The sequence below is a fragment of the Pezoporus flaviventris genome, unplaced genomic scaffold (genome assembly GCF_033815535.1).
Source record: "Pezoporus flaviventris isolate CSIRO_AGI_PZ_B2104156 unplaced genomic scaffold, CSIRO_AGI_Pfla_v1 ptg000007l, whole genome shotgun sequence".
Lineage (NCBI taxonomy): Eukaryota > Metazoa > Chordata > Aves > Psittaciformes > Psittacidae > Pezoporus > Pezoporus flaviventris.
This window is the reverse complement of record NW_026892555.1, coordinates 13640120-13662670: the sequence shown is the minus strand read 5'-3', so window position 1 is coordinate 13662670 and position 22551 is coordinate 13640120. Positions and strand designations below refer to the sequence as shown.

The window sequence follows — 22551 nt, the reverse complement described above, 5'->3', positions numbered from 1 at the left end:
CTGATTTATTTTTACAGCATTACAAATGCAATGCATTTCATACAAAAGCTCTTTCATAACATCAGTTTTAATACAGCACAGCTACTTTAATATGGTATTTTCTAAGAATTCGTAAGAAGCCACAGGTGTATAAATGGCCTCTTCTGCATTTTCAGGTACTTATTGTCAAAATCACACAAATACAGAATCCTAGGCATGACATCAACAGGAAAGAGAAACTTTGGTATTTTTGCATATGAGACATTTTTTCATTATGCAGACAGAAACCACTAACTACTGTATAGACAATTCATCTATCAGCCCCCACAGACTCTGCCTGGTTCCTTTTGAAGACGTTTATTCTTCACAAACACAGAGGGCCTTGTCTGTACTTCAAAACTGCACCAGGACAACTGTATTACTGTAGTACAAGCACTCGGGGTGGACAACATAGAATCATTTTATATCCATGCAAATACAGTGATACGGGAAGGCCAAAGCTTAAATCTTTTCTATACTAGCAAAAATTAGACTCATTTGGGTTGAAATAGACTTTCAAGATCATCCAGTTCCAACCCCCTATCGTGGGCAGGGATACCTTTCATTAGACCAGGTTGCTCAAAGCCCTGTCCAGCCTGGCTTTGAACACTGACAGGGCAGCCACAGCTGCTCTGGCCAACCTGTGCCACTGCCTCACCTCACTCATAATAAAGAACTTCTTTCTAATCTCTAATCTAAACCTCCTCTCTTTCCGCTTAAAGCCATTCCCCCTTGCCCTATCACTACAGGCCCTTCTAAAAAGAGCCTCTCCAGATTTCTTGTAGCCCCTTTAGGCACTGGAAGCTGCTCTAAGGTCTTCCCAGAACCTCCTCTAGCTGAACCAGCCCAGCTTTCTCAGCCTGTCTTCAGAGCAGAGATGCTCCAGCCCTTGGCGCATCTTCGTGGCCTTCTGCAGACCCTACACAAATGTACAGGTACCAGTACACCTATAAAGCTCTAAACAGTCACGTGTGCATGTGCAGACCCACATATACACACCTCCCCCGAAAAACTGCTATTCAGCAATTTATCTCCGTCATCTGCCGAAACCAAGAAGTCCAAATCCCTACCCTCGCTACAGCCGGGGTGTGACTTGTGTGAACTTTCTAGGATTCTGACCTAACTTTTCAACCTCAACCACCACCTGCAGGACTCCAGGCTGACACCTCTACATGCTGGCCTGCCCAGAAACGTTCACTTCACTCAGGAAGCCAGAACAACGACCGAGCTCTCGAATAAGGCCTTCAACGGGAAGACCGTGCCCGGCTGACAGCGCCCCCCCGGCACCCACCATGACAAACACCCCTCAGCCGCGGCGCCTGCCGCTACGTCACTTCCTCTCCGGTTCGCCCGCGCCGCCGAGTGCTTCCGCCTGCGCGTTTCCAGGGCAACGCGGCGCCCGGCTCTGTGAGTAGGGGTGCCTGGGGCCGGGGGGAAGGTTCGAGCGGGGTTCAGTGGAGCCGGGACGGCCGGGTCGGGCGCTCCCGCTACCAACCGGGCTTCCGCGGGGAGGGCTGCGGGGCCCGGGGAGGCCCTTTCTCGCTCCCCGCCTGCCAGGGGCTGTCCCGCAGCGCTCCGGGGGCTGGAGGAGCGGAGCAGATGTCGCGGCCCGTCTCGGTAACTCCGCGCGGGTCCTTGGGCCGGTATCAGCGGGCCTGGTTGCCCGGGAGGAGCCTGCAGCCCGGGACCCAGGCGAGAGGGAAGGGTCTCGGCCTGCGGTACGGGTGAGGGGTGGGAGGAGCGGTTGGGCAGGTGCCGGTTCCAGAGTCCCGGAGCCGGGCAGAAGACCCTTTGGTGTCCCCTTGCGACAGGTCCGGGCGGGGGCCTCACGGTGACAGCTCCCGGGGGGGGAGGATAGGAGAGATGTCAGGAGCAGCCCCAGCCCCACTGCCCCGCAGAGCGGCACTGGTTAAGGGAGCGGTGTCCCAGCCAAAGGGCGCTGCACTGAGCCGGCTTTTACCAGTTGAACAGTTTAATCTTGGATAGGATCATGCATCTGGAGAAGGAATGGCATGGCCGCCATACAGCAGTTTATTATGATAGACTCAAGTACTTAATCACAGCGTCTTACCTTTTTGGCACAGCTTGGCTCCGTGGGAGATGTCAACCCCTCCCCTCGCCGGGGCCGGCATACCGCCAGGTGCCTTCTCAGGGACACAGGCTCAGGCAGCTCGGGAGGTAAATACAGCTTCCCTCTGTCGAATTGGCCAAGAGACTGTGCAGGACATTGTATTCCGGACCATGGAAATCTTTCAGTTACTGAGGAACATGCAGGTGAGAAATAACTTTCTTTTTGTGTGCCTCAACTCCCCATGTGTTTACCAGGCACAGGAGATAGCTTAGGACATTTAAATGCATGACTCAGTCAAACTGCTTTGAAAAGTTGATTGAAAAAGTGAATGCTAGTCTTAGTATATTTTCATACTTCTGTACATTAAGTAAGGATGGAGAAAGTTCAGAAATGCTGACTTGTTATTGTCCCCACAATAAATATACTTTAAACACGCTGAGTATTTGGGTTTTCCTTTATGAATAGTTGTCTGTTTATATGCTAGTTATGTTTCTCTGGTTCTGTGAAAATCTGGGGATTATTTTTTGAGGATTTCTCTTTGATTTTTGTAATATTTTTCACCTAGAACTTTTGGATAATTTGTTGTTACTAAAGTGGACATAGTGCTTACTTGTGGCTACTTACTGAGAAAACATACAAACTTCTGTTGTTCTTTGTTGAGAGCAGAAGAGAAATAATCGTTCCTATTCTCTCTCTATTTTCACAACTGACAGTTTTCTCCTGTAGTTGTCTTAGGTACGGGTATATATACTTAGAGTTTGCTAACTATGAATTCATTTTGTGTCTCTGAATTGTGACCTGGGGTTGAGACGCGAAGTCTCAAAGTGTAATAACAACAGTGTCATGCTTAAGCTTTTTGAAGACGTTTGCTGAAAAGAGTTAGAGGTGACAATGACCAAAGTGTAGAATCCATGAAGCCTTTTGACAGCAGTGATTTGCACAGTAGATGAGCAGATAAAATACAGAATTTTGCAGATAAAGAAAATAGACATTTCAGTGATTTCTGTGCGGATGCTGTGATTGTCTTACTTTAAAACGTACAAACCCCCTCTGAATTATTTTAGCTGATATATGTCATGTGACAGAAACTTTACTGTTTTTAACATTTTGGGGGTTTGGTTCTCAAAGTTACCGAATGGTGTTACATATCATACTGGAACATATCAAGACAGACTGGGAAAGCTGCAGGAACATCTCCGTCAGCTGTCGATACTCTTCAGAAAACTGAGATTAGTCTATGACAAATGCAATGAAAACTGTGCTGGGCTTGATCCTGTTCCCGTAGAAGTAAGTATCTTTATTTGTATCTAAATTAGAGATCAGAATAACCACTCTCTGCTTAGTGTATCACCGATTCTCTTGAGTTGCAGGAGACTTATAACAAGTTTTAAATGACACTGGAATTATTCTGTGGACTGAATTCTGTTTATTATTTGGAGTTGGTTGGAACATTGTGAAACTTTACCATTAACATTAACGATTCTTACCAGTTGGAAGGGATCCAATTCTGAAATCAACGTTAATTTAAAATTTTAGTCTTTTTCCTCAGGCTTTTTACTGCATTCACCAGTTCATTTCTCCTAGGAAAAAAAAAAAATGGTCAGGGCAAGTTTGTGGGGTTTTATTTTATCTTTTTTTAAGTAAGTTGTTGTAGCAGGAAAATGTCTGCTTTAAGCTCTCACCTGCCAGCCTAGCTCTCTGAGTAATAACCACTTTTCTCCTTGTTTTGGCCATCAGTCTGTACCTGCAACTCTTAACCTGTTGTGCCACTATCAACCAAATCTAAGTGTGCAGTGATGATGAGAAAGTTAACAGCGTAAGACTTCCAGGAAGCAGGATTGGCCAAAGTTTTTCCTAATACAAATGCTGTTCCTATTAAAATCACAACTTCATTTTTCCTCCTCATATGTTAAGTTGCTTCTAATTCCTAGTAATACCCTTAAAACCTATTTTGATTTGAGGAACTACTGCTCTATATTAACCAGAACTGCGAAGTTTTTTAATTAATGAGCTCTGAATTCTGAAGCAACTCTATTAGCAGACTTCTGATTGTCCATAGGGTTTTAATCATTTAGATATAATTTTTTATGTATGAGTCTCTTCACTGAATAGGAATAAAGAAATGAAGGAGTCCATTCTGTACAGTCCATTCTAGACTACTTATTGCTTTATGGAAAAACTCCTATTAGGTGGTCCTGTGGGCCTGGTCCTAAGACTAGCCAAACAGAGGCCCACTAAAATAGCAAGTCATAATTAGGGTATTAGCCAAGTAGCTATGTAAAGCCAGTCATAATTATGTTCAGTGTATCGCTGAAATACTTTACAGTAATGACAAGTTCATGTTTGTGGTATAGTAAATTTTAAAATCACAATCTGCAGAGTTTGAAAATACAGGGATTATCAGTGATAAACATCTTAAAGACTGAGTTCCACCTGCAGTTATGAAATTTCTTAGGTCTAGGCATTGTGATATGTGGGATTGTATCTTCTTGAAGCACATGAGTTTTCCTGGGCAGCAAACTGAGTTTACTGCAAGGCCTTTGGGTTTGAGGTGATGAAGTAAGCTTGTCTCCGCTTCCTCTTGGGAAGTTTGAACCTTTGGAGAAAATAGTATTACTTTCTGTGTCATATGGCTTTTTTTGTTTGTTTGTTTGTTTGTGGTGGGTTTTTTGTTTTTCTTTTTTCTTTTTTTCCTTTTTCTTCCTTATTTGCTTTTTTTTCCTAAAGCTGATGTTTCTTGTCTTCACAGCAACTTATTCCATATGTTGAAGAAGATGGCTCCAAGCATGATGATCGTGGTGCTGCAAGTCAGCTTCGTTTTGCTAGTGAAGAGAGAAGGGAAATCATGGAAGTAAATAAGGTAAGAAAGTTGAAATTAATTTGCATAAAACTAAAAATGTCAGTTTGTCATTGCAAAGCTTAAATTTCTTGATTGCTGTACTAAATGCAGCATGTGTGATAACTACTGTCAAACTTGCTATTAAATACTTCTTGCGGAACTAATTCAGAATTATGTTTTAGTGAGCAATTTTGGGGTTGTTTTTTTTTACCTGTGCCTCTGGATGTAAAGTTTAGGATTCCTGACAGTTTTAACTTGTGTCTCTTTTTCATGGGATCACAGAATGGTTTGGGTTGGAAGGGACCTTCAAGAGCATCCAGTTCCAGCCCCCCACCATAGGCAGGGACACGTTCCACTAGATCATGTTGCTCAAAGCCCCATCCAGCCTGGCCTTGTGCGCTGCCAGAGATGTTGCAGCCACAGCTTCTCTGGGCAGCCTGTGCCAGTGTCTCACCACCCTCATAGTAAAGAAGTTCTTCCTAATCTAATCTAATCATCTAATCTAATCTAAATCTTCCATTTTTCATCTTAAAGCCATTCCCCCTTGTCCTGTCACTACTTGCTCTTGTAGAAAGCCCCTCTCCAGATTTCTTGTCAGCCCCCTTTAGGCACTGGAGGCTGCTATACAATCTCCTGAGAGCCTTCCCTTCTCCAGTCTGAGCAACCCCAACTCTCTCAGCCTGTCTTCACAGGACAGGTGCACCAGGCCCCTGATCATCTTTGTGGCCTCCTCTGGATTTGCTCCAATAGGTCCACATCCTTCTTATGTTTGGGCCCCAGAGCTGGGATCTCGCCAGAGCTGAGTAGAGGGGAGGGATCACTTCCCTCCGGCTGCTGTCCACTCTCCTTTTGATGCGGCCCAGCGTACTGTTGGCTTTCTGGGCTGTGAGCACACACTGCTGGCTCATGTCCATTTTCTCATCAAACAATGCAACATCCCCAAGTCCTTCTCCTCAGGGCTGCTCTCAACCCGTTCTCTGTCCAGCCTGTATTTGTGCTTGGGATTGCCCTGAGCCAGGGGAAGGACTTGGCCTTGTTGAACTTAATGAGGTTGGCACTGGCCCACCTCTCAAGCGTTTCAGAGGCCCTCTAGATGGCATCCCTTCCCTCCAGTACACTGATTGTACCACACAGCTCAGTGTCATCAGCAAACTCGCTGAGGGTGACTCAGTCCCACTGTCCATGTCGCCAGCAAGGATGTTGACATTTATTCTTTGGAATACAGTGTATTATGTATATGCTTAACCCACTAGATATTAGCACTTCAGATTGAAGTAAGGTGCCTGTTGTACTTACTTCTTTTTAAAACTTATTTTAGGTGTTAAAAAAACAGGTATTGAGCATCAGATGTGTAAATATTATTTCAATGATGCGAGTTGTTAAAGAAGTTTCAGGGCAACCTTCTGTATTTTGACAGTTTGAAGAAGACCATTGCTTTTGTTAAGTGCTGAATTTATTGAGTGTTGGCACATTCAGAGAAAAAATGTACTATGTATGACAAAGATGCTGCTAAATTTTCAGTGTGAGTGGCAGTATGCAATCGAGTGCAAAGATGGACTCTAAAAATAAATATGCCGTAGGAAATGCTAATATAATATTGAGATTAAAAATACGTAGTTTTAGCAGACCACAATTTCTAACATGTTTCTTCAGTCTGTAAAGTACCAAGATAGGTTTAAATAAATGTTTCTGTTGTTGTAAATCAGTAAATGCTCAGTAAAATGCATAACCTACAAAAATAAATGAACAAAGGAAATAAATGAGTAAACTACTTCTTTATGGAGAGAATAATTGTTGGATTTTCAGCTTTTAAACTATTTCTGCTACTTTAATTTGTCTTCAGCAGTAAGAGATGTATTGAGTTTTTCATAACCAATTTATTTAGAAAATGTATGCATATTGTGTAGGACAAAATGAGGACTACCAGAAGTTAGAGAAAAGCAATTGTCAGCTTTCTTGTTGTATTCTTTCTGTTCAGTGCTGATGTAGCAGGTTTGTATATATTGTATATGTAATGTACTGTGAATTTATGCACATTTATTTGCAATCTTTAAGTGTTAATAAGTTTAACTGTCCATATTTGCTGTGTTTTTAATAGTTCTCTGACATGGTTTTGCCCTTGTTGTTGTATTTGCATGCTACTATGTTTTTAAACCTCTTTGGTGTGATCTTGTGAAAAGAATTTCATAAATGTTAATGATGAGTTTTGAATCTTAAAAGGTTGATGGTGTTACTGGACCATTGGTAGCAAATTTGCAATAAGAATGTGTTAAAGCCTTCACTTAAATCTGGTCTCAAATCCTGTATTTACACTTAAATTCCTTGACCCAATTTCCAGATTTTCTTGAGTGCATTGGGTTGGTTTTTTTTGCCTCCCTCCAACTGTCTGAGCACATCCACCACCACTTTCCAAGTTCCAATTGCAATACAGACAGAATAAGAAATTGGTAGAAATAAAGAAATTCCTATTTTTACAAAAAAAAAAAATCACTAGTATCGGGTTAATTGGCCTAATTTCTGACCGTGGCTGCTGGGCTCAAATAGCATTCTGGTTCTCAGCTGGCACTCCTGACAGCTTTTCAGTCCTCTGTAGTATGGAATGTCCACCTCTGACTCAGTTTTGCTTAATCTATTTTAGCAAAATCCCAGTAATACAAAATGTTGATGAAAATGCTGTGACAGGGAAACCAATGTGATAGATGGTGAAGCTTTTTACATTCTTGACCCACTGTCTTTACTTCCATCAGCTGGTCATCCTGCTCTCACCTAGTGCTTTTTGATGTGATATGCAGTACCAAAAAAGGCCTTATTGCAATAACCCAATACTTTGATGCTATTGACACATTTGAATTCTTAGACCTTTCGTGTGTCTCTTAATTTTGCCCTTCTTGATGTGATATCACAGCCAGTCTTATCTCTTTAGTGGTTCTGCATGTATGTGAGGGACACGAACTGCCCTGCAGTGCGGAGCTCAGCCAAAACTAGTAGACCCTATAAACCTTATGGATCATGTGTTCTCAGACAAAAACATCCCTCCTTCCAGGAGTCACCATACATAGCAGTTCTGCTTTGCTACTACAGTTGTCTGGAAGGGAGCATCCCCAGTGGAGGGGTCAAGGAACACCCTGTAGTTCCTTTATTCACCATCTCATTCATGAAGTAGAAGACCCTGTTGATGTAGCACAATTCCTAAATACTGCAGTACCTTTTGATGTCAGTTTACTGAATAATAGTGGCATTTTTTGGTCTTATTTATTTATTTCTTCTGATATATTAGACTTGTCTTTTTAGGTCGGAAAGTTTAATGTGCTCACCTTGGCTAAGTAGTACTTGTTCATTAATTTAAAATATAGATTAGCTTACAAGGTAATGAATTTCTGTCCTAGCAATTCAGTTATAATTAGCAATTGTAGGTTTAAATTCAAACTATTAAGCTTAAAAAGAAATGGAATTTTTTGCCTGCACTAGGAATGCCACTATTATTATAAAACAACCAAACAAACCATTTGTGGAACACCAAGTAGCTCTACTTTTGTACAAAACATTTTTGTACCAAAAATGTAGCTTATTCCTTGTTATCTGTATTTGCTTTCTGGGACTGTAAATTGTTGAGGTGATTGACTCTTTTCTGGAGTGAAGAATTTAGTCCTCCAGAATCAGTTTAGCATTTGCATTCGTCTACTAGTACAAGTCCTGATCCAGTTTTCACTGAACATAATTACTATTTGCAACAGTTGGAAGCTATTACCAAAATTTCCTCACTTGTTTGCATATTTTTTTGAGATGTTCTCTCTACATGTTTTTTACATTCCAAGTATTGCATCACCTGTAATATTTTTAAGATGTCAGGCTCACCTTGAGTCTGTGGTTTTGTAGTACATTTGACAGGACTTACAAAATAGCAAATCACAACTAAGAGCACTTTAATTTGTGTTGCTACCTTATCAACAGTTTACCCCTTTTTTTAAAAAAGAAATTGAGCAAGAACAGCATTGTTTTTTTTAAGTGTTGTAGGTCTGCTTTCAAATGAAACACTTGGGAAAGCCCTCCCATAATTCGTAGTCTTGATACATTTGGGTGAAAATGAAACTATGTGAAATAGCATTAGGACTTTCCAGGTGGCCCTTTAGAAAAGTCATGTTTGATTCTTAGTTAATCTTTGCTAACTGGTTAATAGTGATTTTGCTAAGAGAGGAAAAGACGTTCTACATGACAGGCATTTAAGTTAAGCTGTTACAAGCTTAGCTCTGGGCTTTTTTGATAACAAGCATTGTGCAGCTGATGTTTAGGGAAGTAGTCCTTAAAATGACAGCAATTTGCAATTAGCTTTTCCCTTTGGAGAATCGTACCTGAAAACTACTTTTGGCCATGCTGAAAACCTGCATTCTTTTTAAACTACCTTGCACGCTATTTCCACATATTTTTAATTTGTTTTGTAGTTGTAGAGTCCTTTTACACCCAAAATATGAATGTGCAACAAGGAACACTGTAACAAGAGGTGAAGAATTGCTTATTTGGACACCTTCTCAGCAGATTAATGTGCCCTACGGGCATTTCCATCCTGTTTTGGATACCTGAACTGTCTGTGCAATAGCAGAATTGTAGAGGAATTTAGGCTCAGTGGGAGGTCTGATTCAACCCCTACCTCAAAGTAGGGCTAGCAAGCAAAGTTAGATCCAATTGCTCAGGTTCATATCCAGTAGCATTTTGAATATTTTGTGAGGATGGACATTCTACCCTTTCTAGGCCCTTCTTAATTATTGATTTTTCACTGAAAAAGTGTTCCTAGTCTTACATTGGAATTTTCTTAGTTGTAACTCATGTCCACTGCACTCATCCCTGTGCTGTGTACATTCAAGAAGAGTCTAGCTTTGTCTTCTGTGATCTTTGTTAGGTAGCTGAAGCCAGCATTGTGATCCTGCCTTAGCCTTCTCTGCTTGAGTCTGAACAAATATAGCTTTAATCATCTTGGTGGCCTTCCACTAAATGATCTCCAGTATGTTAGTGTTTTGTATTGAGCCCCAAATTGGACAATCATTCTCCAGATCCAAATAGAGGAAATAACAATTTCACTTGAGCTGATTGCTGCTTTCTTCCTAATACAGCACAGCATGCAGTTAATCTTCATTGTTGAGAAAAGATCTGTTGCTGACTCATGTTCCACTTGTCAGAAAGTTTCAAAAAAGACCTCAGGTCTTTTACTTTAGTATCAATCCTGAGAAACATCAAGAGTGACCAGCTGCTAATTGGTCTTGATACTGATAATCACAGCATTTAGAATCCAGTAGCCTCTCGGTTTTCCATCAACCCTGTCATCCACCTTCCAAACCACATCTCTCCAGTTTGGCTACAAGGATACTGGGAGACTGTCTGAGCCTGACTGATACGAAAGTCCTCTGCTCTCCCCTTGGCCCCACAGCCAGTCATTTCTAAGTAGAAGGCAATTATGTTGGTCTGGCACAACCCATTTGGTAAATCCAGGATGACTGTTCATGGTCAATTTACCATTCATGTGTCTGGACATGGCTTCTGGAAGTCTGCTGCAGTCTTTTTGGGCTCAGGGGTTAGGCTGACTAGCCTGTAGCTTCCATAGTTTTCTGGATCCCCCTCCTCACCTTTCTTGAAGATGAATTGAGATGTTTCCTTTTTCATCAGGAGCCTCTCCCCATCTGCAATAGAAAATTATATAGAGTGATCTTGTAATGTCATCAGACAGCTCTCTCAGCACTCAGATGCATTTTATTCCATAAAATGAAATACTTCATTTTCTGTTTCATATAAAATGTTGTATTCAAAGCTTTTCATGAAGCTTTCTATATCAAAACAATATCATGTTTACGAAGCTGAGAAAAGTTATGAAACACCACACTTAAAGCTGTCCCTACAATCCCAATTGTCATATTGTCCCTTTTTGTCTTCATATAAATGCATATGGTACAACTGTTATTACATTATCACTTCTTCCCCTCCTCCCCCTTCTTTTCTGGAAGAGTCCTTGAGGTTATTCTGCTTTTGTTGCAGACTAAGTACTGTTTAGATTGAATCAGTATTGTGATAAGTAAGATTATAAGAGTCCTGGTTTATGTGTCATTTAACTTGCTTGAGTGTATTAAATAAGCAGGGAATTTGGGAATGAAAAGGAAGGATTCAATGTGAGTAGTAAGTAATTGAAGGCTGCTCTTGAAAACTGGATTTTTGTCTTTAGCTCTGCCACAAAATGTCTGTGGTAGTTGTTCATTCTGCCCTTTATGGTTAGTGATAGCTGTCCTTTGAATATGTGGGAAGCTGATAAAATACCAAGTTTAGTGATGCACTTGGATCTTAGATGCCTCTGGACAAAGTTGATAGGCACTCCAGTTTTATCCATAGTGTTCCTGTGACTTAGTTTGCCATCTGTAACTGAGAATCTTACAACTGTGTGATTTCATGTTAAGAATGGGGATGTAACACCAAGGAGTGTGGTGGAGGAGCACCTTGGGGAATGGATAATTCCATTACAAGCTACATAGCTTAGAGGTTACTCAGTAAATAACACCTCAGACATTATCGTTGGATGATAAATAATTGGTATGAAGCAAACATCCATCCATTTTAATGAGCACACTCCTCTTGGAACAACAGAGCGGAGTATACATGCAATTGCTGTTTGGTTCAATATGTGAAAAGTATTGAGCATGCAGTGGAGCAGAGGCTGTCACTGGTGCCTCTGCTTATTTCAGGAAGAGTGATGCGTGCAGAAGGAACAGTTTCCTTGCAGCTATCAGATGTAGCAGGAGGCAGAAAACCCAGTCTCTCATTTCCAGTAAGGGTAGCAGCTAGAATAGTTATGCCCGTGAGTGACATCAGGAAAAGCTGTAGTTATTGAACAATGAGTGAGTTAATGTTTCATGGCGCAGTAGGTAGTGTATTAGTGATGAATGCTTTTAACCATTTTTAAAAATATTATAAATACATGAATATGTAAATTTATTATGATGGCAAATGGGCCTTGCTATCAGTTAAGTAGCCATAAGTTCAAGCATCACCTGTCAGCTTTAAAAGAGTTTTTGCAAAGTGTTGAGTGTCCTTCTTTTTCCTGCTGTGCGCGTATAACATTGCGAGTCTTTTGACTATCAGACTGAAGGCTGGAGGGGAAGAGGTTTATCCACCTCCTTACTTCAGAGATTTCATTATGAAGGACTCACTTAAAAAAAACAACAGTGTGAATTGCCAGGGCAAGCTTTATTTTTCTCGCTCATCACAAACATTGTGTTTCTGTAGAGGGTTTGACTTTTACATGGAAAAGTAGAGGCCGCTGTTTGTGTAAGGCTTTCAGCAATCACTTCCTACAGAAGTTTAACGGTCAGAAGGAGTAATATGCTTATGAAAACGAACATGATGCAAATTCTCTGTAGTAGAGTCAGGATCAACAAAATAAACATAATTGGTTTAATTCTGCAGGTAAAAGCACTACTATTATTAATATTTAATGCTTTACTAAGCATAGATATACTTGTGGCATGTGCTGTTGCAGGTCTGGAAGAGAGCAGGTAAAAACTATTTACTTTTCATTTTCTTAAGCAGCAGAAGTGCCTGTACAACATAGACAAGTACTTCTGATGTTTTTACATGCATCAGTTGGAATATAGCATAGTGTTTATGCTATTATCATTGCCTGAACAAGAAACTTTTAACAAATGGATTGAGTGCAGAATAGTAACTCATAGTGATATTTAGGTTTTAAAATGATGGATGAGCTTAAGATGAGAAGAGAGATGGCAATAGTGTGCAAAGGAAAGTTCTTATACATCCCTGATAGAAAGTTGTAGATTGGTCTAGACAGCCCTGATGAATAGAATCATAGAATAGTTAGGGTTGGAAAGGACCTTAAGATCATCTAGTTCCAAGCCCCCTGCCATGGGCAGGGACACCTCACACTAAACCATGTCACTCAAGGCTCTGTCCAACCTGGCCTTGAATGCCACTAGCGTGGAGCATTCACAGCTTCCCTGGGCAACCCATTCCAGTGCCTCACCACCCTAACAATAAAGAACTTCTTCCTTATATCCAGTCTAAACTTCCCCTGTTTAAGTTTTAACCTGTTACCCCTTGTCCTATCACTACAGTCCCTAATGAAGAGTCCCTCCCCAGCATCCTTATAGGCCCCCTTCAGATACTGGAAGGCTGCCATGAGGTCTCCACGCAGCCTTCTCTTCTCCAGGCTGAACAGCCCCAACTTGCTCAGCCTGTCTTCATACGGGAGGTGCTCCAGTCCCCTGATCATCCTCGTGGCCCTCCTCTGGACTTGTTCCAACAGTCCCATGTCCTTTTTATGTTGAGGACACCAGAACTGCACACAATATTCCAGGTGAGGTCTCACAAGAGCAGAGTACAGGGGCAGGATCGCCTCCTTCAACCTACTGGTCATGCTCGTCTTGATACAGCTCAGGATACGGTTGGCTTTCTGGGTTGTGAGCACGCACTGCCGGCTCATGTTAAGTTTCTCATCAACCAACAGCCCCAACACCAGTTTTCATTCCAAATGACATGGAAGTGAACCAACAATGAGTTTAAGTTTAAAAAAAAGTATTTCAGTCAATGTTGAAATTCTTGTGTCCTACTGAACCCAACTCTGTATGAAACATGTCAAGTTCTTTATGGCATGCTGCAGCTATTTACTGGATGTATGTTATAGTTCTCCCACTTTGTTTCATTTATGTGGCTTTTGCGTTTCTGTATGTGTTTTCATAAATGTCCTGCCTAAGCCTACTACAGGTTACTGGAAGGTGCAGTCCTTGCCAACTCCATCATGCTGGCCACAGTACTTGCAGCATCAGTCAAAATGAAGTTACTCATGTTGAAAATTATATCACCAAAGAAGACCCACTAGGATTGGGTTTCAGTCAGACCATTTTTCTGACAGAGAGGAGCCAGCAGAAACATGCCTGGTGAGGTGAATTAGATCTCCTAAATTCACTATAAACTGTCTCATATAGGATAATTTTCCTGTGCTATCTGTTCTGGTTTCAGCTGTAAGAGTTTTTTTTCTTCCTAGTAGCTGGTAAGGTGCTGTGTTTTGGCTTCAGTCTGAGAACAGTGCTTATAACACACTGATGTTTTTAATTGTTGCTAGATAGCACTTACCCTGATCAAGGACTTTTCAGTCTCTCATGCTTTGCCAGTGAGGAGGGGCATGAGGAGCCAGGAGGGAGCAGAGACAGGACACCTGACCCAAACTAGCCAAAGGGGTATTCTATACCACAGTACATCATGCCCAGTATATAAACTGGGGGGAGTTGCCCAGAGGGGATCTGTTGCTGCTTGGTTTGGGTTGGGTATTGGTCAGTGGGTAGTGAGCAATTGTATTGTGCATCACTTGTGCTTTCTGAATCCTCATTTCTCTTCTTTTGTTGTTTCCTATTATTACCATTATTGTTATTGTTGGTATTCTCTGTATCATCACAAAATAACTATATTTTACTTCAGTTATTAAACTGTTCTTACCTCAACCTGTGGGGTTTACATTCTTTCAGTTCTCCTCCCCATCCTGCCTGGGAAGGGGGAAAAGGTGGTGGGAGAGCAAACGGCTGCGTGGTGCTGAGTTACCAGCTGGGTCTAAACCACGACACTATCTTAAAAGAGATAGAGTCAGAAGCTGTAGCATGTATGTAGGATGAAGTACCTTTTCTTGTTTGATACAACTGTTAATCCTGAGAAGCAGTCCAGAGTTCAGCTAAGTCTTTTCAGTAGAAGGAGGAAAGAGTGGGAGACAACTTGCAAGCAATCTGTTCACATGAAATTTGTCATTACTGCAGAAGCTGCTTACACAACTTGCCTGTTTTCCAAGAAGGCCATTTCACCTGTCTTTCCAAGGTTAGACCTGAGCTGAGAAGCTCTTAAGGGGTCCAGCCAAGTCTTAAAAGCAGAGGCCAGCACTGCCAGTGGTGCAGAACATAGTAATCATGTAGTACTTTGTGGTGTGGACCATTGCTTGTCAAAGATTGGTAACAAAAGATCACTACATGCATTTCAAACAGGAGACCATGTGCTCTGAAGTGGTGGTTTTTCCCCTCTCTTTATTCTTTTTTCAGCCTAGCAATCCAGAAATGGTGCTTCATCTTAGATGTTTTTTTTTCTATAGAAGAGCTAAGAAAATAGTTCTTCACTGAAGACAAGGATCTAAAATTATCTTCAGATGAAGTAACAGTCATATACGTCTTGTCTTTACAGGTGCTTTGAAAACAAATGAAAGCCAGTTTGAAGGTTCCCTTGTCTAGCATCAAGTAAAGATCAGGCAATTTACAGTTTCATAGCACTTGCCCAAGAAATGAAAACAATCTAATAGAATGAGTCTTTTGGGTAGCTTACATAAAGTTCATGTGAGCATACCTACATAACAGTATTTAACAGTACAATTAGACATGGATGGAGAGAGGACACAATTTGCATATCAGAGGTTAATGGTTCTTCTTTCTATCTGTGACCTGAGTAACTATCACTGACCATCAGCCTTCATTTCTATTAATGAAGGCTTTGAAAAACTGGACTTGCATGCCCTCAGTATCAGCGAATGGCATTTTGTGTTAAACTAGTATTTTTGTGTAACATTCATTGATTTCTCTAGGAATGAATGTTGAGGATGGCAAACAGAGATATGTTTTTCAATGCCGTAGGTATGAACATGCTTGTTTATTTCATCCCTCTTGTGCTTTCTCAGACATCAGAATCTTACATTATGAGCTTTTGTAGGAAGACACTTGCAATTCTGTCATTTGGATCCTGTGGTAACTACATGCTTCTCAGTTTTCTGTCTTTAGGAGCTGGATCTCTGCTGTAGATTGTGAAGTCTAGCAAACAGAAAAGAAAGAAGTATATGATAAATGCACATAGTTATCTTTAAAATATTTTTTTAGTCTGTCAGATGCTTGTTTAGAAATTCAAAGTTAGTGCACATGAATTGTCCTACATCTGCTTTTACATCCTTCTCAGGAGTCTGGAATTGAGTGTTGTCTCTGCTTCCAGAAAATTTATCCACCAAAGTCTGGGTTCAGGAATGTTTCCCTTACTCAAAGTCCTATGTTCCCTGTGTAATCTAAGTCTAATGACGTGTTACTTCAGGCCATTCTTACAGGTCTGAAGTGAACAGACTCTTTTTGTCTCTGGGCTTCTTTCCCAGCTGACGAGATGGACAGCTTAAACATATCAGTGTGTTGTCCACATCAAAATTCAGGAGACTGATTTTTCAGGATATTGCTTCTTTTGTTGCTTCCTTTATCACTGTTCCAGTTACTTTGGTTGTATTACTGATCTAAGTCACCCTTCTAGTGTATTGCCATTTGTGTAGTACAAATAACAAAGTTATGACAAACCTGAAACATTTGAAATAATTTGTCCTCTTTTGATGGTAACAAATCTTTCCTGTGCTTTCACTTTCCTTCGAACTGTGGACTTCCCTAATGAATAAGTAGTTTGATCTCTAATGTGAGAAATCTGACATCTTATCAAACTGGAATGAAATGAAGGAAACAGGTTTTTGTTGAACAATACACAGTAACTTAGTTCTTGACAGCTTTGATTTGAGCAGGAAAATGAATAAATCAGACAATATGTGTATTATTGTGAAACATGAAAGGTTAGGGAGATTGTGTGATGTCTTAATGCACTGATCTTTCTTCTGTAAAGACATAATTTTCAAGTTCTGGTTATGCACCCAAATAAAAGTGAGTTTGCTGGTATTCTGTTCCTTCAAATGCTTCTGCAGTTTGCAAAACCAGTACATAATTCTGAACAATTCAGACTGCTTGGGAATATCTGTTTCAAGACAGGACCCCTTACCTACATAGGCAGAAGGGCTGGAAAAGCTTGCTTGGCTTCACCTGTACCTTGTGCTTAGTTGAAGTTTCTGCCATTAGTCCCTCACTTTTCTGTGCGCCTAAATTATACAAAATATATTCACATAAATGTATCTGTGTCCTGATTTTTTTTCTTACTACTTGGAGTACTAGTTTGTGGACTTTGGAAAGAAAGGACCCATCCCCTCATGCCTCCAGTTTTTGAAGGGGGCAAGTGTTTTGATTAAAAGAAGTGTTGTGAAGTGAAACAGCATTTCCCCTCTTAACAGTGGTCCTTAACTTTCGAGGCTTTCTTGCATTTTTTAGAGTGTGCTTTAAAGAGGATGTACTATCCCATTAACACTGCTTGCTGACAACTGAGAAAAAGATCCATATACCATTTAATAATACTGTAATTTTGGTTGAATTTCTGAATGTGCTGTTTGAACTGATCACAAAAAAACTAACCATAAACTCTTCCCACAGAAACTGAAACAGAAGAATCAGCAGCTGAAACAGATCATGGATCAGTTACGGAATCTTATTTGGGACATAAATGCCATGTTGGCAATGCGGAACTGAACACGGAGAATCAAACTTTGCGATTGGAAAAGATACCAATTTGGATATACTTAATTTCTTCTGAAGAAGTAACATGTTTTTTTCCACAACCATTTTGCAGTAATGTTTGAAAAGTCTTCAAGATTAAAATGTTGGGGTTTTGTAATAACTTACATGGTGTTGGTTTTGTTTTTCATAAAAGATTCATCCTCCAGGTGTTAATCTGAGCAATTCAGTGAGGCTGAATATAATACAGCCTAAGTAAATTGCTGTAGTAATTTGGACTGCTATGCAAATGAGGGTTTTTATAAATGAATTGTTTCTGGATTTATTTTTTTTCTATAATACAGTTGACACTGCTTTAAAAATGTGTTTTCATGCCCTTCTGCAGTGCAAACCACCTCTACAGGGAGGAAAAATCACAATACAAAAAAGCTCTAGTAAGCCACAGGACCACAATAGGCAATCAGATATTACAATTCAATATGTTTTCCTATTGTGCGAGCATACACTACAGGCTACTATGCCACGTAAGCACGTCTTATTCCATATCCTATCAGTGGGTATATATTAGATAAATTGGAGCAAAAATCAAAACCTACATAAAATGACCCCTATATTATGGATATAATTAAGTCCTTTTAAGGCTACATATGTGTAGCCTCAACGTTAACTTCTTCTGTAACTATCTGTTATAATTTCTTGAGTACTGCTCCAGGTATTGTATGATGAAGTATTCCTGTAGTATTATGTATGGTTGGAATACTTCGGATTTGTTTACCAGAATGTACTGAATAAATGCCTCATTAATCTTTTCTCTGTCACTGTGAGTCCTAGAAAACTTTTGAGTACCTGAGCAGTACATTATTTTGAGTTAATCATCAACCTTCATCTGTCTTTGTTCTGCCTCTGGTATTCCTCACAGATTTTGTTAGCCTTAAATATAGCCTTAATAATTTTTGTTGTCCAGGGATGCTGCCAGTGGTGTCTCTTTTATCCAGGTAAAAGAATATGTAAAATAACACCATTTCGGTGCACATCTGTAGGGTACTGTACTGTTAATATTTGTCCAGTTGAAAGCAGACCATCCTTATGATTTGCTTCTTGTGTATTACTTTTAACTCTCACTCCATGCCCCATCAGATTCCTAAACAGTTTTATGTGAAAGATTTGCTCAGAACCTTCTAGAGAGCCCAGTTAAATGGTATCCTTTTAAAAGATACGGGGTTTCGATATTGAATGCTTATTAATCTGAGGTATATGGGGTTTAAAATTTTGTACTGCTTTTGCTGTTCTATCAGTCTTTTTATTTTGTTTTTTAATAATTTCAACCCATTTGCCTACTCCTTGAGGTAAAATTTTACCTTGAGGTAAAATAAAGACATGTAGTAGGTCTGATCACACCTGCTTAACAGTGTCTTTTCCCTAAAATTGGGTGCAGTATGGTTGTCTCTTGTTTCTACTTTTGAAGGCTTTATATCTTAACAGAACAATGGATGCCCAGTCTTATAATTGCAAATAAACAGTTGGAAAATGTTCATTTTGATTAGTTTACCCATTGTTGAACATGATGTGTAACTATGACCATATCTAGATGTGAGTAGATGTCGCAACATATTACAAATAAGGACTTTTTCTTTTCTCCCACATTACAAAAGGAGTGGACAGCTTACTCAGTGGCAGAGCTATCAGCAGAGCTGTTCATTTCCCATCTGCATTGGCCACTGTGGCAGACTTGTTGGTCAGAAATAATGGTTGATTTCGGCAGTTGTGAGAGGCAGAACTATTTTATGTACAAAGCTTTTGAAAAGAAGACTGCAAGTAGAGATTTTGATTCTTTAATACGCGAGCACATTTTTGTGTTTGCAAGCTGTAGTGGCAGCTTTCTGTTTGGTGTGTGTATAAGCATTCATCCAGCTCAGAAGTATTTGAAAGATCCAGGAAGAAGGATTTTGAAATGGCATCAACATTTTAATTGTGTGTGTAAAATTCACAGTACTTAGTATTTTGCTCTATTTTTGGAACAACTCTGGAAAATGGAGATTAGTGTAGACTTTGCTCTACTGCCTGTATACTATCTGTGTATTCTTACTAAGCATCTTTAAAGTTTGTTGACTTTTTTATTGCATATAAACAGAACAGAAGTAACCTAAGATATAAATAGGAGTGTAAATATTGCAACTAGGTGTTTGGCCAGTACAATATTCAGCTTTCTCTGTGCAGCTGCTAGCAGTAGCCAAGGTTTATACTACAATTTTTCATCTGGGAGAGAGGAGAAAACACTTTAAAGCACTACCAGAATAGATGGCACAGTAGCTAAATTGAAAGTGCAGAATTGACAGAATTGTAAATTATCACAGTAAATACTGTCAAAACAGGAACTTTGCAAGGTGTTGGACCAAAACTGTACAGTTTGACTTACACAGATGAAAGTAAGGGTAGTGAACATAATTCATATGCTGTCAGATCCATGAATAAGTATGGCCAAGGAGTTGGCCAGGAAGATTGCAGTTTTAAGAAAAGTGGCAAGTCCTCAGCTGTGAAACACTTTAGAAGAAATTACTGGGCATCAACATGTGCTGAAATGTAGTATTTTAGTAAGTGCTAACTGAACTTTAACTGCTGGTTAATGAAATGGCATCAAATGAAGTGCTTACAAATACCAGCGAAGCAATACCAACACAGATGTTTCCGTGTTTTGTTTATACATCACTGACTATTTCTGCTCAGGCAGAAGCTGGATAAGCGTACAGACAGCCCCAGGAGCAGATACCAGAACCTAGGATGGTCCCATATTTGGAATATAAAAATATTTGGGGAGGTTGGGGTTCTTAGGGCCCTCTCTTGCACAGAGGGGGTGCATGGAGCTATGCACTGGGGCTCTGGAGCTAGGATGCTGTGTACTTTGTGGCATGTTTATGAGAGCACGCCAAGTTAACTCACGGTTTCAAAGGGAAACCATTCATCCAACACTTTTGTAGACAATATAGCAGATATTCAGTGTTCAGTGACACAATACAGAAGATGCCGTGTAGGCACTATGCAAAGATCCAAGGGTTTTGTTAAGTAAAAAGACGAGAGTGCAGAGCATATTTATGCTTCATTCAGGAAAGGTGTAAGGAGTTTGCCTTTCCTCTTTTCTTCCAAAGAGGCAGCAAGGCCATATCGAAAGTGCTCTTAATAAGCCATGGCTGTTATTGTCCTGTAGAAAAAAACCTGCTCTGATTATAGTATTTCTTACTGATGGAGAAATTGGAGCTTGTGCACAAGTGCTACTTAAACTAATCACTGTAAAGAATGGATTTAGTTGGAGTAGGACAAGGATTCCAGTCTCATAGGAAACAAGATTTCATCCTTGTTCAAGATGGCTGCACAAGCCAGAAAGACTACAGCTGAAGGATGACTGATATCTGCTGTGGAAAACAATGAGCTCCAGATGTAGATTTGGAGATCTGAAGTTCAGAAAAAGATGTCAAAAAAGATACAATGACACCCAAGGACACTGTCAGTCACTGAGGTTTAGAGAATGGATTATTTCAGTTACTTTGTGCTAACAAAGAAAATGGGGAAATACAAAGGCATTTACAAATATATCAGTACAGAAAAAATATTTTGGGAAAAAAGCAAGTAGTTTGCTCACTCTCCTTATTGAATAGTAATGAAGACTGATACGGTAGAGCATCAGGGCTTTAACAGAGGGGGTTTTTGCTAAGTTGGAAGGTTACTCTATACATAAAAATAACAAGCTGGCTGATACATATCAGGATATTAATGAAAGTGACAAAAAGTATGTACCAATAGCAGGTTTTATTTAAGAAAATGTATTAGATAACTGGATTGTAAGAGGTAAATAAATGCAGTGTAGTGATTTTTTTTGTCTTGCTACATGTAACTTCTGTGTAAATTTAAAGGATTTTTCTTATATAAGGGATGCATTCTGGCTTCTGTTGCAACACTACACAACAAATAACACTGCTAAAAGCCACGAACGGTATTTGTATTGATGTGAATGTCGTAGGAAGTAGAATCCATGTTTGACAGCACTTCTTACTGGACTAGGTCCAGTGAAGACCGCAGGCATATTTGAGGCATGTTTTTATGTCCACTTCATTCTAGGAACATCTTAGCTTGTTGTATGCCTTGATGTTTGTTTGAAAGCTACCTAATTGCTTAGAGTTCTGCTTCTGCCCCTGTTCCCAGCAGCTGATGATATCTCATAATCACTGCTGAGGTTGTATAAACTCTGATTTTCTGCCCAAATCCTATAAGAGGCCAGATGTGTGAGGCCCTCTTTGGCCCTTCGTGTTCTCACTTCTCAGCTGACTTTACTATAAAGCTGTAGAGCAATGTTCTGGAATAGAGTTGAAAATGAGTGGCTAAAAGGATTGAATTACACACACACCTGTGATAAAATCCTTTCTGCTTGTGCTTTCTCATGAAATCTTGCTTGAAAAATACATTCAGATTTGCCTAAGTAGGAAGAAAGATACGTGATTTCAAAATTGTCTGAGTAGCAATGGATATTGATGCACTTGTCTTTATAGCGATGTAGAGGTTTTAGAAGTATTTACAGTCCTGGCAAGGGGGAAAGAGGGTCATGAAGACAGTCCATTACTGAAATACATTGTTGAAGTGGGAAGACTTTCAAACAATAAGGAGAAAATACAAGGAAATACAATGGCAATAATCAAAACTTAGGTGCACATGAACTGACCATAAAATAGAAGCAAGGAAAGAGGATTTGGGAAAACACATTTTAAACCTGAGTTAAAGAAGTAATTGGGATGCAGTGAGATTAAAAAAGCCACTGCAGTTTTGGGGAACATAAGCGAATATTTCATAGTAGTGAATGCAAGTGCTCTGAGACCAGTAATTCTGCATGATATACTGCATTAGTTTTGGGGTCACGTTAGTAACACAGTGAAAGACAAGAATACTGATGTGCTACCATATGGATCATCACTGAATAACTTGTGAAAGCAAAGATAAGGCTTAAATGTAGAAAATTTTGGGTAAATGCAAAGAAGAGGTCATTGAAGTAATTTGGAGTGGCCGCAGTGCAGAACAATGAAAGAAGGTAAGCAAGAACTTACTTCACCAAACAGCAATGAGGAGGAGTGGGTACAGGAACCTCTTAATGCCAAGATAGGAAGTTAAACTGGGAAGTTAGAAGATGTCTTTTGAGTTACTTGGAAATCTTAAAACTAAACAGCACAAAAAGACTAGACAAATGCATTGGGAAAAGGAAAAAA

The 22551-nt window shown here is 40.0% G+C and overlaps 1 protein-coding gene across 1 annotated transcript; it reads left to right on the top strand.

The window, feature by feature from the left end:
• The first annotated feature begins 1334 nt into the window (after positions 1 to 1334).
• On the top strand, positions 1335 to 17472 carry MED30 (mediator complex subunit 30). Its single transcript, XM_061447830.1, has 5 exons — positions 1335 to 1425; positions 2103 to 2292; positions 3218 to 3376; positions 4839 to 4949; positions 17225 to 17472. The coding sequence occupies exons 2-5, from the start codon at positions 2119 to 2121 to the stop codon at positions 17318 to 17320; spliced, it is 540 nt and encodes a 179-aa protein (XP_061303814.1). The 5' UTR covers positions 1335 to 1425; positions 2103 to 2118; the 3' UTR covers positions 17321 to 17472.
• The last annotated feature ends 5079 nt before the right edge of the window (positions 17473 to 22551 follow it).